This window comes from Borostomias antarcticus (assembly GCF_949987555.1).
Source record: "Borostomias antarcticus genome assembly, chromosome: 30".
Lineage (NCBI taxonomy): Eukaryota > Metazoa > Chordata > Actinopteri > Stomiiformes > Stomiidae > Borostomias > Borostomias antarcticus.
Window position 1 is genome coordinate 3,985,108 of NC_140263.1, and position 15,000 is coordinate 4,000,107.

General features: G+C 49.7%; 2 protein-coding genes across 2 annotated transcripts in view; one reads left to right on the forward strand and one right to left on the reverse strand.

Moving 5' to 3' along the window:
• Positions 1–15,000, forward strand: part of LOC311327121 (uncharacterized protein) — a gene marked incomplete at both ends in the record, with an annotated part of 121,258 nt that overhangs the window by 12,117 nt on the left and 94,141 nt on the right. The gene's annotated exons all lie outside the window — the stretch shown is intronic.
• smad2 (SMAD family member 2) overlaps positions 5,633–15,000 on the reverse strand; it is a 10,485-nt gene continuing 1,117 nt past the window's right edge. The window contains exons 2-10 of the mRNA XM_084460041.1: positions 12,176–12,265; positions 11,359–11,552; positions 10,463–10,597; positions 9,282–9,356; positions 8,943–8,999; positions 8,644–8,856; positions 7,984–8,121; positions 7,445–7,589; positions 5,633–6,788 (exon numbers count right to left, since the gene is read on the reverse strand). Coding sequence (XP_084316167.1) covers positions 6,665–6,788; positions 7,445–7,589; positions 7,984–8,121; positions 8,644–8,856; positions 8,943–8,999; positions 9,282–9,356; positions 10,463–10,597; positions 11,359–11,552; positions 12,176–12,265 — 1,171 coding nt within the window. The 3' untranslated portion in view covers positions 5,633–6,664. The remainder of the gene's footprint in view (positions 6,789–7,444; positions 7,590–7,983; positions 8,122–8,643; positions 8,857–8,942; positions 9,000–9,281; positions 9,357–10,462; positions 10,598–11,358; positions 11,553–12,175; positions 12,266–15,000) is intronic.

The window sequence follows — 15,000 nt, forward strand, 5'->3', positions numbered from 1 at the left end:
GATAGATAGATAGATAGATAGATAGATAGATAGATAGACTGACAGACAGACAGACAGACAGAAAGACAGAGACAGATAGATAGATAGATAGATAGATAGATAGATAGATAGATAGATAGATAGATAGATAGATAGATAGATAGATAGATAGATAGATAGATGGATAGAGTTAGTGAGGGTTGGTTAAGGTTAGGTAGTAGGTTAGTAAGTTGGGTAGTAAGTTAGTATCGCCACACGGCATGCTGGGTAAACAGATACGGCCCCATGATCATCTAGCCAGACCCTCAGCCCTGGCTCCCGTTAGGAAATCACTCATAATCTGTTCAATGGCTTGAATTCCCTACACACACACACACACACACACACACACACACACACACACACACACACACACACACAGTAACACAGTAACACTCACACATTTGAATTACTGTATTTGTGTTCACATAATCAACACAATCTTTAACACAAACAATAATAGATGTGGAAGCATCGGACACTCACTGACCGCCATACTTTACATCACTTAGCAGACAGTCTAAAACACAGGAAGCAACGTCTCCTCCATATCTGACCACTTCCAATTATCACAGACAGTGAACAGAATGTAGCCAGTGCTTTAGCTTTTGGTTTGGGCCTTCCTGCCATCCGTAGGCCCCTCATGACTAGTCTGGACATTTCCTAGGCTACCACATATAAACACCAGCAGTTTTATTTATTTCTTATATTCATTTATACCCAAGCTGCGTGATCGCATCTTTGAGCGGTTGATATACCAACACTTTGGTAAGGAAAGCCTCTTCTAGTCTATGGTCAAACGTACAACACACACACACACTCACACACACACACACGATCACTGCTTTCAGCCGGCTGACTCCAGAGGCTCTCCAAGCTAAGGCTCCGTCTCGCTGCCCCTAGTGCTCAGCAGTGGAACTGCAGGAGGTTCGTCTCCAAAACCGACACGGCCAGAGCCTGTTGTACAGGCAAAACACACAGCTGCAGTCTGACCACCGTCTGACCACTCTGGCCAGTAAAGACCCCTGAAGAAACCTACCTGTTCAGGTTGTAGTCATGACCCTGGACCTGCGGTAACTGTGCCTGGGAATGGAAAACTAATTTGGGGCCAATTACCTGGCCAGCCCCCCCGCTGTGCTCCTGTTACCTGCTTCTTCCACGGCCAGGCGGTCAGGAGAAAGCCTTGCCCAGACATCCTACCCGCCTGCTGGCCAAGTCAGCCGGCCGCGACACAAAGACTCCTGGAGGGTCCTTTGTCACGCCGACAGGGTCACATATAGGTTAGGACAACGTCTTAATTAGGCCCTGTAACTTATACACGATTAAGCTACACCAGGTCCTCGGGATGCACAAAAGGCCTCTGCCGTGTTTTATTTTCAGAGGTCAAGACGGTCAAATGTAAGGAGGTAGAGAGACATCACTCCGGAACGCTGGACGACAATAACGTTGGACAAAAGGTTGTATTCATGTCGTTTGAGGTCATCGTGAGGCGAAGGCGGTCTCGGGTTCGGCTCCAGCTCCAAGGCATGGAGGTCACGTCTGCTTTAAACACGCCGGCTGGAGGACTAGGGCTGGGCTTTCAGATCAATACTGACCACAAGACAACGAAATGGACGTGCGGTTATTTCCATAAAACACTGTCTGAAATGGGTAATAAACATCTCTAATGTGCCACTATGGATTAAACATCGAGAAGCCGTGGCCCTACATGTAACCTGCAGTAGGCCAGGCTATATTAATTTGTAGCCTATTGTGAAACACTCACTGGTATACAGTACGAGTCAATATCCAGGAAGGGGGAGTATATGGGTTAGAGGAGATACTGTGACAAACCACATGAAAACGTCCGGCCTAATTGCAACATGAATAAGGGCCAATATTCGGAGTTGCACACAAGATTTAGCCAACCACAGCGTCTGAAAGGCTGTGCTAGGGACGTTTAACGAACCCTTCTCATTGGACAGGAGGGACGGCTGTGCTAAGGATACTTAACAAGCCTGTGTGAACACCATGTCACTCTCTTCCAAGTACATCTAGGTATTTTATGCTCCAAATAAAACATTGAACTACATGAACTTTGTTTGGACTATTTTTGGAGGATAAAAAGGCTTGTTAAACTTTAGTTTGGCAGTTAGAACACAATGGTCACATTTGAATTCTGGAGATCAATGTCAAGTAGATATGAGGAAGGTCAGACTCGCGAGATCAGCGTGGTCTCACTAGGTTAGATCAGCATGGTCTCACCAGGTTAGATGGTCTCACCAGGTTAGATGGTCTCACCAGGGTAGATGGTCTCACCAGGTTAGATGGTCTCACCAGGTTAGATGGTCTCACCAGGTTAGATGGTCTCACCAGGTTAGATGGTCTCACCAGGTTAGATGGTCTCACCAGGGTAGATGGTCTCACCAGGTTAGATGGTCTCACCAGGTTAGAGCAAATTATCATTATTATTATTATAGAGTTCAGAATGAAAATTGTTCTTGTTTTTTATATTATTGACCAGTTCAGTTTTATATTATTGACCAGTTCAAGACTCAGACTAACAGCCAGCAGTGCATGTCTCTCAACAACCGACACAGTTCCCGCCGGCCTGTCTCTGGTACCGGAGACCCACCAAATAGCCTACAAAACTAATGTTGTTGCTCATCTAATTTATTCCAGGCTACTCTAGGGGCTGTGATAAGATCCTAGTTTGGCCGTCTCACCGTCATCGAGTCTGAACCAAGCGCTTATATTAAAGTTAGGCTATTATTGAATCCAGCTCGCTGCCAAAACTTTGGCAAATAAAATTGCGTTGGAGCGTTGGAGTGTGCGACCTTTTCTCTCGGTTCTAGAGGATGATATCTTTGGGTCAGCCTCACCAAACATGGAGTCCATTTTCTTTTCTTGATTAATTTTTGTTGACTCGGCCTATTAGCTACATGTTCGGTCTACTAAAGCAGAACTGTAGTCTAGGTGGTAATGCTCTTAGCCTGTGTGTGTGTGTGTGTGTGTGTGTGTGTGTGTGTGTGTGTGTGTGTGTGTGTGTGTGTGTGTGTGTGTGAAAGACCTAAGCACCCTCACAGGGACAGGCCTGTGTGTCACCAGCCTCACTCCAGAACTAGTCTGGCTACATGAAGGGGATACTGAGTTAGTGTGCCTATAGTGCCCTCTGGTGGTGGAAAAGTAGTACATCATCTCTGAAATCATGCCAAAACATGACTAAATGCTCCCCCACCCTTTAAATAAAACACACCACACGTTCAACCATTACAACAGTAGCTCAGACTGTAGGATATTGTATGCTGATGGTTGTGTTGGAGTTCTAGTCTTTCCCTGTACGATTGTAATGTCGAAATCAAATTTGAGTTATAGAGATAAGTAATCTCCATGTTAACCATATGCCAAGTGATCTCTCCTGACTGGCATCCAGGCTACAGGTTAATGTGTCTCCTTTAACAACTCCATTTCAAATGCTTACATTTTCTCCCTCAAATCTTGCAATAACTTTATTTTTGCCATAAAGTATGGGAGAATATAACTCATTACATTAGTCATTTAGCAGACACTTTTATCCAAAGCAACCTACAATATTGCATTTAACGTAGGGAGTCGGTGTACTACTACCCACCAGAACTCACAAGTGCATCTTCTTTCTAAAACAAGTGACTAAGAGCATAATCTAGTGCAAGAATAGCAAACTAAAAATACAATAGGTGCTTAAGAGGGTGGATCGTTGTAGTACTTCTTGAAGAGATGAGTTTTGAGCCTGCGACGAAAGATGGGCAGTGACTCTGCTGTCCTGACGTCAGTGGGCAGTTCGTTCCACCACTGCGGGGCCAGGACAGAGAAGAGCCGTGACCGTGTCGATCGACCGCAGGGGCCTCGGAGTGACGGGGCAACCAGTCGTCCCGAGGTAGCAGAGCGTAGCGGTCGTGGGGGGGGTGTAGGGTTTGACCAAGGCCTGGAGGTAGGAGGGGGCCGTTCCTTTCCTTGCACTTAAGCTAGTGCCAATTCCTTTTTAGATCTAATCAGACATACTGTACCAATTCTGAGAAATAGTGACGCGAGTATAGTGTTACAACATGCCCCACTCTCCCAAAAGAAGGCTGCCCAGCCAAACAGAATTAAAACTTTTATTAGTGTACTTAAGTCTGCATATGCAGTACGCCTCAAAAGCTTATTGTCTGAAGATCACATCCTAACAGAATGTTCTGGAATACAAGTTCATCCACTGGAAAATGCTTGGCCAAAAACAAAAACACTAAACGGTAAAACAAATGACGGTATATATATACAACACACACACACACGCACGCACGCACACACTTATATGCATAATGTCCATATGGACCACTTGGTGGTCTCCTCTCCACACCCAGCCTCTCACTGGAGACCGATAGGTTACCGATTATGACGGCCACAGGTTCTCTGGTAACACTGGCGGCCATTTTGTCTCTGACATGTCCATGTCCATGCTCCGCCTCCCTGTGCCCCGCCCCTCTGCTCTGCAGTTACACAGCTGACACCAATCCACTACAGAAGTGCACAAGTACACACTCGGGGAGAGAAGTGGACAAGTACACACTCAGGGAGAGAAGTGGACAAGTACACACTCGGGGAGAGAAGTGGACAAGTACACACTCGGTAGATGGTAGAGCAGCAGGTGTGTTTGGGTCTTGGGCTGAATCCGGGTGGGAGAGCGAGTGAATGGTTCTGTTGGACAGACAGACGGACATAAAGGCAGAGAGAGAGAGAGAGAGAGGCAGACAGACATCCAGGCTAAGACACAAGGACAGACAGAGAGGCTGATAGATAAAACACACAGACAGACAGGCAGACAGACAGGCAGACAGACACACAAACAGGCAGACAGACAGACAAACAGAAAGATAGGCAGACAGACACACAGACAGACAGCATCCCAGTCTTCTCATACTACTACGCTGCAGAACAAACTCAGGCTACAGACACGGTCTCCCCTAACTCAGCTGACCAGCGTTCTCAACACCACCAGGCCTCAACATTACTCAACATCCCCATCACTGGTCCAAAGCTACGTCTGAATAGATGTGGTCCGACTCTTTTGAACAGCACTCCGGCTACGAGTGTTGGAGAATGTTCAGAGGTCAGTACGTCACACCGGAGAGGTTGTGACTCGCTCAGGGGACTATAGGCTCCGTGCACCAGCTCCACTACTTCCTGAAAGTCACTTGGCATCTTTATTTCCTGTCCTACATGATTGGCTTAAGTGATTAATCAGTTGTGCGGAAGACCCAGCGCACACTTGATTGATCACTTAATCCAATCCTATTGGACAGGAAATAAAGAAGCCGAGTGACTTTCAGGAAGTAGTGGAGCTGGTGCACGGAGCCGATTGGTTAGAGGCGATGAGATGATCGAGGGACTTGTTGAGCGGAGCTGAGAACGTCTTTCTAGCTGAGAACACACGAGAAACCCAGCTCTCCTCACGTCATAAACCTTGGTACATTAAAGAGGGAGTAATCCCAAAAAAGATTCAGTTCTAACAAAAAAAGGAAGAGAGCTTTTAGAGATTTTAAATATATTTATATATAAAAATTCATGAAAATACAAAACAAAAAAACATGGCTGAAAGAAAGATTAAGGAAAAAAATAATCCTGTAACTTAACCTAGTTCGTTCATCAATACCTACACAGTTGAAAAGATTTGGACCGTGAAAAGGAAAAAATTTAGTGACCAACTACCTAAGTTTGGTCAAAAAAGGGGGTTGATCGGATCGAATGAGAGCCAAACTCCAGGGCCTCTTTAGAAGAGGCCGGCGGATCACGTTAGCTAGGACACAGAATTCACCCAAATCTCATCTGCTCTGGAGCTCGCCGTTTTGATTGGATGAGACTTGAGGTTCTTTCGTGTAGCATTTCCTTTATCTTGGACATTCGTGTCTATTCGTACTCAAGCAGAATAGCATAGTCATAGAACCGCAAACTCACAATAAAGGCAACATGTTGTTATACGGGGGGGGAGAGGGAGAACCGCTGAATAGCGGGTTCAGAATGTGTCGGTTGTCTTTCCTCTCGGAGACCACTAGGGGGAGACAACGCCAAGGTTAGAGTCTCTTCTCCTCCCCCCTGGTTCTCCTCCAAAGCAGAAACCCAACTGTCAACAGTAGGCGTCTATCCACACGATTAGGATCTCGTGTCTGTGATCCGAGTGACGGACCGACCCCAGTTATGTCTGTTGAAACCACAGAGGGAAACACTTCCTGGTCTGGAAAAGTTGTTTTGGACTTCCTGGTAATTGGACCAATCACAGCCAGCCATCTGGTCTAGCATTAACACCCATCTGATTTCTAGCACTATCACAACAGAGAACACGTTTGTGTGTGTGTGTGTGTGTGTTGGGGGGAGGGGGGGGGGGGACAGGGAAGCGTCCGTGTGTGTGTGTGTGTGTGTGTGTGTGTGTGTGTGTGTGTGTATACGAGAGAGCAGAGAGGGGAGCTATACACTGTCCTTTTTGTTTCAATTGTTGAATTTTGTTTCTCCAATTTATTTCTCTGCTGCTTATAGACAGAGGATCGGGGGGAAAGTTGGCTGCAAGTCGGCTGAAGGTCGGTTGACAGTTGGTTCGAGATTGGTCGAAGGTCGGCCGAAGGTCAGTTGAAGGGTCGGCTGGAGGTCGTGGTCATTAGGACATGCTGGAGCAGCGGACCGAGGGCGAGCCCATCTGGGTCAGGACCTTGTCCAGCCACTGGAGCGGTCCGTTGAGGTGCAGCTCGATCCAGCAGGGGGTGCTGGTCACCGTCTGGCGTCTGCGGCATCACAGAAGACAGAGACTCAGATGCCTGGGCAGTCAGCTTCCCACTCACCAACATGTCATTTAATGTAATGTATTGCTTTATAAATGTTCTTAGCCGGTAGACAAACATACTCCAGGAGCTTGCTCCATCGCCTTGTTGAGAGGGGTCAGGGAAGAATTTTTACAGCTCACTTATCTGGCCCCCGGGTGATACTGTTTTTTTGCTTCCCTCTGGAATATGTAGAGAGTGGGTCGTATGCCCACCTCCCTTGTTCTCTGTAAAGCGCATTGTGTTGCCTCTGGGTATGAAATGCGCTCTACAAATAACGCTTTGATTGATTGATTGATTGAACATCCTTGACCTACCTCACCTACATCTTCCCCTGTTACACGCTAGTCTACAACCTACACCAAACACCCTTGACCTACCTCACCTAGAACTTCACCTGTTTACAAGGTAGCCTACAACCTCTCACCTGCCTCCCAGACTCCCCTGCACTTGGCCCCCAGCCTCTAACTCCCCAGCCTCTAACCCCCAGCCTCACCTGTACTTAGTGTGTGTGTGTGTGTGTGTGTGTGTGTGTGTACCTGTACTCGGCCCCCCAGCCTCTAACCCCCAGCCTCACCTGTACTTGGTGTGTGTGTGTGTGTGTGTGTGTGTGTGTGTACCTGTACTCGGCCCCCCAGCCCTTGACGAAGCTCATGCGGATGGTGCACATGCGGGTCAGCTGGTACACGGCCTCGAAGCCCTGGTTCACCGACTGGGCCAGCAGGGCGGCGAACTCCTGGTTGTTGAAGATCTTCAGGTTGCAGCCTGGGAGAGAGAACGCGACATCATCATCATCACCATCATCATCATCACTATCACTATCATCATCACCATCATCATCACCATCATCATCACCACCACCAAACATAACCTTGATCATCTCACCCCAATCATCATCCTCATCACCATCATCAATGTGCAATACCTAACATCTAAGAGAGCCTTTGTTTGACCAAAATATCATGTATCCTCTCTCCTCCCCCTTCTCTCCTCTCCTCTCCTCTCCTCATGTATCCTCTCTCCTCTCCTCTCCTCTCCTCTCCTCTCCTCTCCTCTCCTCTCCTCTCCTCTCCTCTCCTCCTCTCCTCTCCTCTCCTCCTCTCCTCCTCTCCTCCTCTCCTCTCTCCCCTCCCTCCTCTCCTCTCCTCTCCTCTCGTACCTGGAGGGATCTTGCAGACGGTGGCAGGATGCCAGCCATAGCGCTGGTTGCAGTTGGGGCTCTGGACAAAGATGGCGCTGTCGCTGAGACATTCGGCAAACACCTCCCCTCCGATGTAGTACAGCCTCACACCCCTGCCTGCTCACGCACATACGCGCACGCACGCACACACACGCACACACAAAACACAAACACAAACACACCACACACAGAGGATACAGGTGAGAACATGTGTTTCTCTGTATGTGTGTGTGTGTGTGTGCATGCGCATGTGAATGCGAGTGTGAGGGTTAGGGTATGGTTAGCTAGCATGCTAATGCGTTAGTGAAGGCTAACGAGAGAATAAATATATGATTTATGTTTCAAGTACATGGTGGATGGACATGGACACTAGCAGTAGCCTACATTGATATATTACGTGGTTGATTGAAACTGTCATGTTTAAAATAGCCACATAGTCCGCGAAAATGTATGCTAGCTATCTAGCTACTGCTAGCTTGCAAGCGTCGCTTGAGAGGCACGGTTTCCATAGGGACGCAGCCTGGGGAGTCGAACCCGCTGGGGGGCGTGGCGGAGGGCGTGTTCTACCCCAACTCGGGTGGGAATCGTTAGGTCGCGTTAGGGTTACGGTTAGGGGGTTAGGGTGCGCGGCCGGCCCACCTATGTGTCTGCGCGTCATCTCCACAGTGGCGTTGCGGTTGACGTTGGACAGCAGGCCCAGGCAGAAGCGCTCGGAGTTGGAGGGGTCGGTGAAGCCGTCCACGGTCAGGGAGGGCTGGGAGGCGTGGAAGGTCTCGCCCACGCGCTGGTTCAGCTCGTAGTACGCGATGGAGCACCAGAACGCCGGCTCGGAGTACGTCACCGGCTGGAGGTCTGGACAGAGGAGAGAAGAGTACAGTATTCTGCCACAACAGTGTGTGTGTGTGTGTGTGTGTGTGTGTGTGTGTGAGAGCACCTACCCAGGCCATGATTGACAGGTGAGAGTGTTCCACTGGGTGATAGTTCTGCTGGGGAACCTGAACACCAAAGACAGTTGTTCTCTCAGTTGTCATGTTCATCATATATGTGTTCATATAGTCATTATCACAGACTACAGCTGCCTGTGTTCATATAGTCATTATCACAGACTACAGCTACCTGTGTTCAGTATAGTCATTATCACAGACTACAGCTTCCTGTGTTCATATAGTCATTATCACAGACTACAGCTACCTGTGTTCATATAGTCATTATCACAGTCAGACTACCTGTGTTCATACAGTCCTAATATAACAGTCATATTATAACAGTCAGTCTACCTGTATCCATGCTGTGGTTCATCTGCTGGTCGCTGGTCTCTCCATCCTCACTGATGTATCCAGGAGGGGGGGTCTCTGCAACACAGAAGACATGGGGGTCAGATGCATGTATGGGTGTGATGCATATATGTGTGTGTGTGTGTGTGTGTGTGTGTGTGTGTGTGTGTGTGACCTGGCATGTAGTTGTTGGGGGGCTCCATGTATGAGTGTGTGTGTGTGTGTGTGTGTGTGTGTGTGTGTGTGTGTGTGTGTGGGGGGGTGTGTGTGTGACCTGGTATGTAGTTGTTGGGGGGCTCTATGTATGAGTGTGTGTGTGTGTGTGTGTGTGTGTGTGTGTGTACCTGGTATGTAGTTGTTGGGGGGCTCTATGTATGAGTGTGTGTGTGTGTGTGTGTGTGTGTGTGTGTGTACCTGGTATGTAGTTGTTGGGGGGCTCTATGTACGAGTGTGTGTGTGTGTGTGTGTGTGTGTGTGTGAGTGTGAGTGTGTGTGTGTGTGTGTGTGTGTGTGTGTGTGATATGTGTGTGTGTGTGTGTGTGTGTGTGAGTGTGTGTGTGTGTGTGTGTGTGTGTGTGTGTGTGTGTGTGTGTGTATGAGTGTGTGTGAGTGTGTGTGTGTGTGTGTGTGTACCTGGTATGTAGTTGTTGGGTGGCTCTATGCCAGCGGGGAAGTTGGTGTTCTCAGGGATGGAGTGTGTGTGTGTGTGTGTGTGTGTGTGTACCTGGTATGTAGTTGTTGGGGGGCTCGATGCCAGCGGGGAAGTTGGTGTTCTCAGGGATGGAGTGTGTGTGTGTGTGTGTGTGTGTGTGTGTGTGTGTGTGTACCTGGTATGTAGTTGTTGGGGGGCTCGATGCCAGCGGGGAAGTTGGTGTTCTCAGGGATGGAGTGTGTGAGTGTGTGTGTGTGTGTGTGTGTGTGTGTGTGAGAGTGTGTGTGTGTGTGGTACCTGGTATGTAGTTGTTGGGGGGCTCTATGTATGAGTGTGTGTGTGTGTGTGTGTGTGTGTGTGCGTGTGTGTGTGTGTGTGTGTGTGGTACCTGGTATGTAGTTGTTGGGGGGCTCGATGCCAGCGGGGAAGTTGGTGTTCTCAGGGATGGAGTGTGTGTGTGTGTGTGTGTGTGTGTGTGTGTGTGAGTGTGTGATACGTGTGTGTGTGTGTGTGTGTGTGTGTGTGTGTGTACCTGGTATGTAGTTGTTGGGGGGCTCAATGCCAGCGGGGAAGTTGGTGTTCTCAGGGATGGAGTGTGTGTAGTCGTCCAGCGGGGGGAGCTCTGTCAGGATCTCTGTGTGTCTGGGAACCAGGACAGGAGGGAGGACTGGAGGAGGAGGAGGAGGAGGAGGAGGAGGAGGAGAGAGGAGGAGGAGAAAGGAGGTGAGAGAGGAGGTGAGAAAGAGGAGGAGGAGAAAGAGGAGGAGACAGAGTCAGTTTAATTGCAGCTGATGAACCATAACTCCTGCTGTCCCAGATGGGGGGGTCATACTAGGGTCTCTGGTATAGAGGTTAGAGGTCATACCTAGGACCCCTGGTAGTGGTAGAGGTTAAGTTAGAGGTCATATCTAGGACCCCTGGTAGTGGTAGGGATTAGAGGTCATACCTAGGACCTCTGGTAGTGGTAGGGGCTAGAGGTCAGGGGTTAAAGGTCCTACCTGGCGTCTCCACCCTCTGGTAGTGGTAGGGGTTAGAGGTCATACCTAGGGTCTCTGGTAGTGGTAGGGGCTAGAGGTCAGGGGTTAAAGGTCCTACCAGGCGTCTCCACCCTCTGGTAGTGGTAGGGGCTAGAGGTCAGGGGTTAAAGGTCCTACCTGGCGTCTCCACCCTCTGGTAGTGGTAGGGGCTAGAGGTCAGGGGTTAAAGGTCCTACCTGGCGTCTCCACCCTCTGGTAGTGGTAGGGGCTAGAGGTCAGGGGTTAAAGGTCCTACCTGGCGTCTCCACCCTCTGGTAGTGGTAGGGGCTAGAGGTCAGGGGTTAAAGGTCCTACCTGGCGTCTCCACCCTCTGGTAGTGGTAGGGGTTAGAGGTCATATCTAGGACCTCTGGTAGAGGTAGGGGCTAGAGGTCAGGGGTTAAAGGTCCTACCTGGCGTCTCCACCCTCTGGTAGTGGTAGGGGTTGACGCAGACCTCGTCCTTCTTCAGGTGGAAGGCGTACTGGCAGGCCTCCATGGCGCGCAGCTCGTGGTGGGAGTGGAGGTCCGGCCAGCGCCACAGACGGCAGTAGATCACATGGGGGAGGCCCTTCCTATGAGACACCTGCAGACGCCCGTCTAGAGACCTGGGCGGGGGGGGGGGGGGGGAGAGAGAGAGAGAGAGAGAGAGAGAGAGAAAGAGAAAGAGAAAGAGAGAAAGAAAGAGAGAGAGAGAGAGAAAAAGAGAGAAAGAGAGAGAAAGAGAGAGAAAGAGAGAGAAAGAAGGAAAGGAAGGAAAGGAAGGAAAGGAAGGAAAGGAAGGAAAGAAGGAAAGAAGGAAAGAAGGAAAGAAGGAAAGAAGGAAAGAAAGAAAGAAAGAAAGAAAAGAAAAAAAGAAAAAAAAGAAGTTGATCAAAAACTGCAGAAGCTCTTTAATGGACCAATCACAAAACAACCCTGAACTTCTCAAATCCCCCTGGAGGGGAAGATCAGGGCGTGAGATAGAGACGGGCAGGAGGAGAGACGGGCAGGAGGAGAGACGGGCAGCAGGAGAGACTGACTCAGCCCAGGACTGAAGAGCACACAGAGGCAGAGCGGATCACACTGACAGAGCGGACATGACGCGAGTGCCTGTAGTCACGACAAGAGTGTCGATCACATGACGTAGTGTGGTGGGTCACATGACGGAGAGTAACAGTCACAACGAGAGTGTGGATCACATGGCGGATGGCGGTGGGGGGGGGTGGGGGGGTGAGGGGGGCATAGTCACCTGGTGTGGTCAGGGTAGCCGAACAGGCCAGAGGACTCCCACTGTTCTATGCTGTGGCCTGAGCTCAACCCCCAGACCTCAGAGCAGTTGCTGTGGTGGAACATAGAACAGAGGAACAGGAACAGAAAGACGGAACACAGGAACAGAAGGACAGAACAAAACAAAAAAAGATGATAAACATGGAGGGCGTGGCATGATAGCATTCAGACACAAAACACATGGTTACTATGGGAGATGCGCAAACACCCTGCTCTCTCGTTGGAGGAGGCCGAGGCCGGCGGAGGTTATGACCTCTGGGGAGAGAGAGGCTGTTTGGATGAGGAGGGGACGAGGGAGTGGATGAGGTGAGATGAGAGAACCCCCCCCCACCACACCATCCTCACAGCTAGCTGCAAGGGGACACTAAGACCTGTTTAGGACACTAGAATCACACTGACTTTGTTTAGGACACTAAAATCTGTTTTCCTCTTCTTCTTAAGGTCATATCAGATCAGATCTAACACAACTGGATAGGAGAAAACATCCGCTCCTCTACACAGCTGATACCAATCCTGTCAATAGCAGATCAGTGATTTTCCTAGGAAGGATGGAGGGTAGAGTACGGTTGATGCTAGAGTGGATCTGAAACTCCTCGACACGTCATCAAATGCTCACAGCGGAATCGTTTGGCAGCCAGGAGGCGAGCAGGCAGCGAGCATTGAGCAATTCCCGTGCTCGCCATCGAGCCTCCCGGGCAGGGGTATTGTGATATGCAGAACGCGCCCACTCAGCGCTGTCCGAGTCGCTTCCCTCCTGGGTCCAGTTTCATAAATCAGTCCACGTCTGACCCAGTAGCTGCCTAGTGCTCCCCCCCCCCCCCCCCCCCCCGACCAGACGATGGTGGGTTTTAGCCTGGTAAAAAACATCCTGGTCTCGCAGGCGGTCACGGTCACCCCACAGACGGTAAACAAAATGGATGCTGGCAAGAGAAGGGTGGTTCTCTCAGGCTAGGCGGGCATCATCTCCACAGCCGTGCGAGACTGAATGAAGACACATTTATTACGCAACATCCCTCAGCTGTTCACCGCCATCTTTGTAAACAGCAAATGATGCAACGGAGGGAAACCACACAGTTTCGGAAGGTAAGAAACTGCAGAGGTTGGTGGCAGGACGTGGCTGTAGGTGACACGTGTGACTTGATAATGTGATGAATTAGCAACTGCTTCTTGTCCCTGCACCCCACCCTCCGACCTCCGACCTCCCCCCAACCCCCAGCCCCCTCTCTCCTTCTACCAGGAGCAGAACCAGGGGCGAGTTCTGCTACCGTTTCCGGAGTTGAACGACACGTTTCCTCAAAACGTTGTGAAACTTTGCGTGCGACAGGCTTTGAGGTAAGGGTTCCTCTCATTGGGTGTGGATATCGGAGGTGTTACCCAATCAGCAGGCTGATATATAAACCCCGCCCTATCTTCTCAGCTGCAACGCTTGCATAACACACGGGGTGTTCGACGCGCCGCCGTTTCCGTTTCAATAGCCGTTTTGCACGGTATTGTTGGGGCTGAACTCGCCCCTGCTCACCCCCCTTCGCTCATGCCCCTCACCCTATCTCACTCTCTCTCCCCCTCACTCACACCCTCCTCCTCCTCCCTCTCTCCCGTTCTGGTTGGCAGCATATATAACAGCCTATATAATGTACCCTGGCCCGGGTGCGAGGATATATAATGTACCCTGTGTTCCAGCATATATAATATACCCTGGGTGCCAGCATATATACAGTAACAGCCAATATAATGTACCCTGGATGCCAGCATATATAAAAGCCTATATAATCTGGGTGCCAGCATATACACTATATGGACTGAAGTATTGGGCCACCTACACATTACACCTATAGGAGCTTTTATGATGTACCATTCTAAATTCATATGCATTCATATGGAGTTGGTTGCTCTTTGCAGCTGTAACAGCTTCCACTCTTCTGGGAAGGATTTCTACAAGATTTCAGAGTGTGTGGGAATTTTTTGCCTGTTCATCCAGAAGAGCATTTGTGAGGTCAGACACTGATGTTGGACGAGAGGGCCTAGCTCGCTATCTCCGTTCTAGTTCATCCCAAAGGTGTTGGATGGGGTTGAGGTCAGGGCGCTGTGCGGGCCGGTCAAGTTTTTCTTTATGGACCTTGCTTTGTGCACTGGGGCACAGTCATGCTGGAACAGAAAAGGGCCTTTCCCCAAACTGTTCCCACAAAGTTGGAAGCATAGAATTGTCCAAGTCTTGAAGCATTAAGCATTTCCCTTCACTGGAACTAAGGGGCCTTGGCCAACCCCAGAAACACAACCCCAGATCATTATCCCCCCTCCACCAAATCTCAGTTGGCACAATGCAGTCAAGCAGGTAACGTTCTCCTGGCATTCGCCAAACCCAGGGTCGTCCATCACACTGCCTGATAGAAAAGTGTGATTCGTCCCTCCACAGAACATGTTTCCACTGCTCCAAAGTCCACGGACGGCGTGCCTTACACCACTCCATCCGACGCTTGGCACTGCGCCTGCTGATGTAAGGCTTGCATGCAGCTGCTTGGCCATAGAAACCCATGTCATTAAGGTTCCCGGCACACGGTTTTGTGCTGATGTTAATGCTAGAGGTTTTGAACTCATGCAGTTACTGAGTCAGCAAAGCTTGGGCTATTTTTACACACTATGCGCCTCAGCGTTCGGCGAGCCCGCTCTGTAACTTTACGTCTTCGTCAACTTACAGTTGATCGTGGAATATCTAGGAGGGAAGACATTTCACCAACTGACTTGTTGCAACAGTGGCGTCCTATCACAGTCCCACGCTGGGATTCAGCG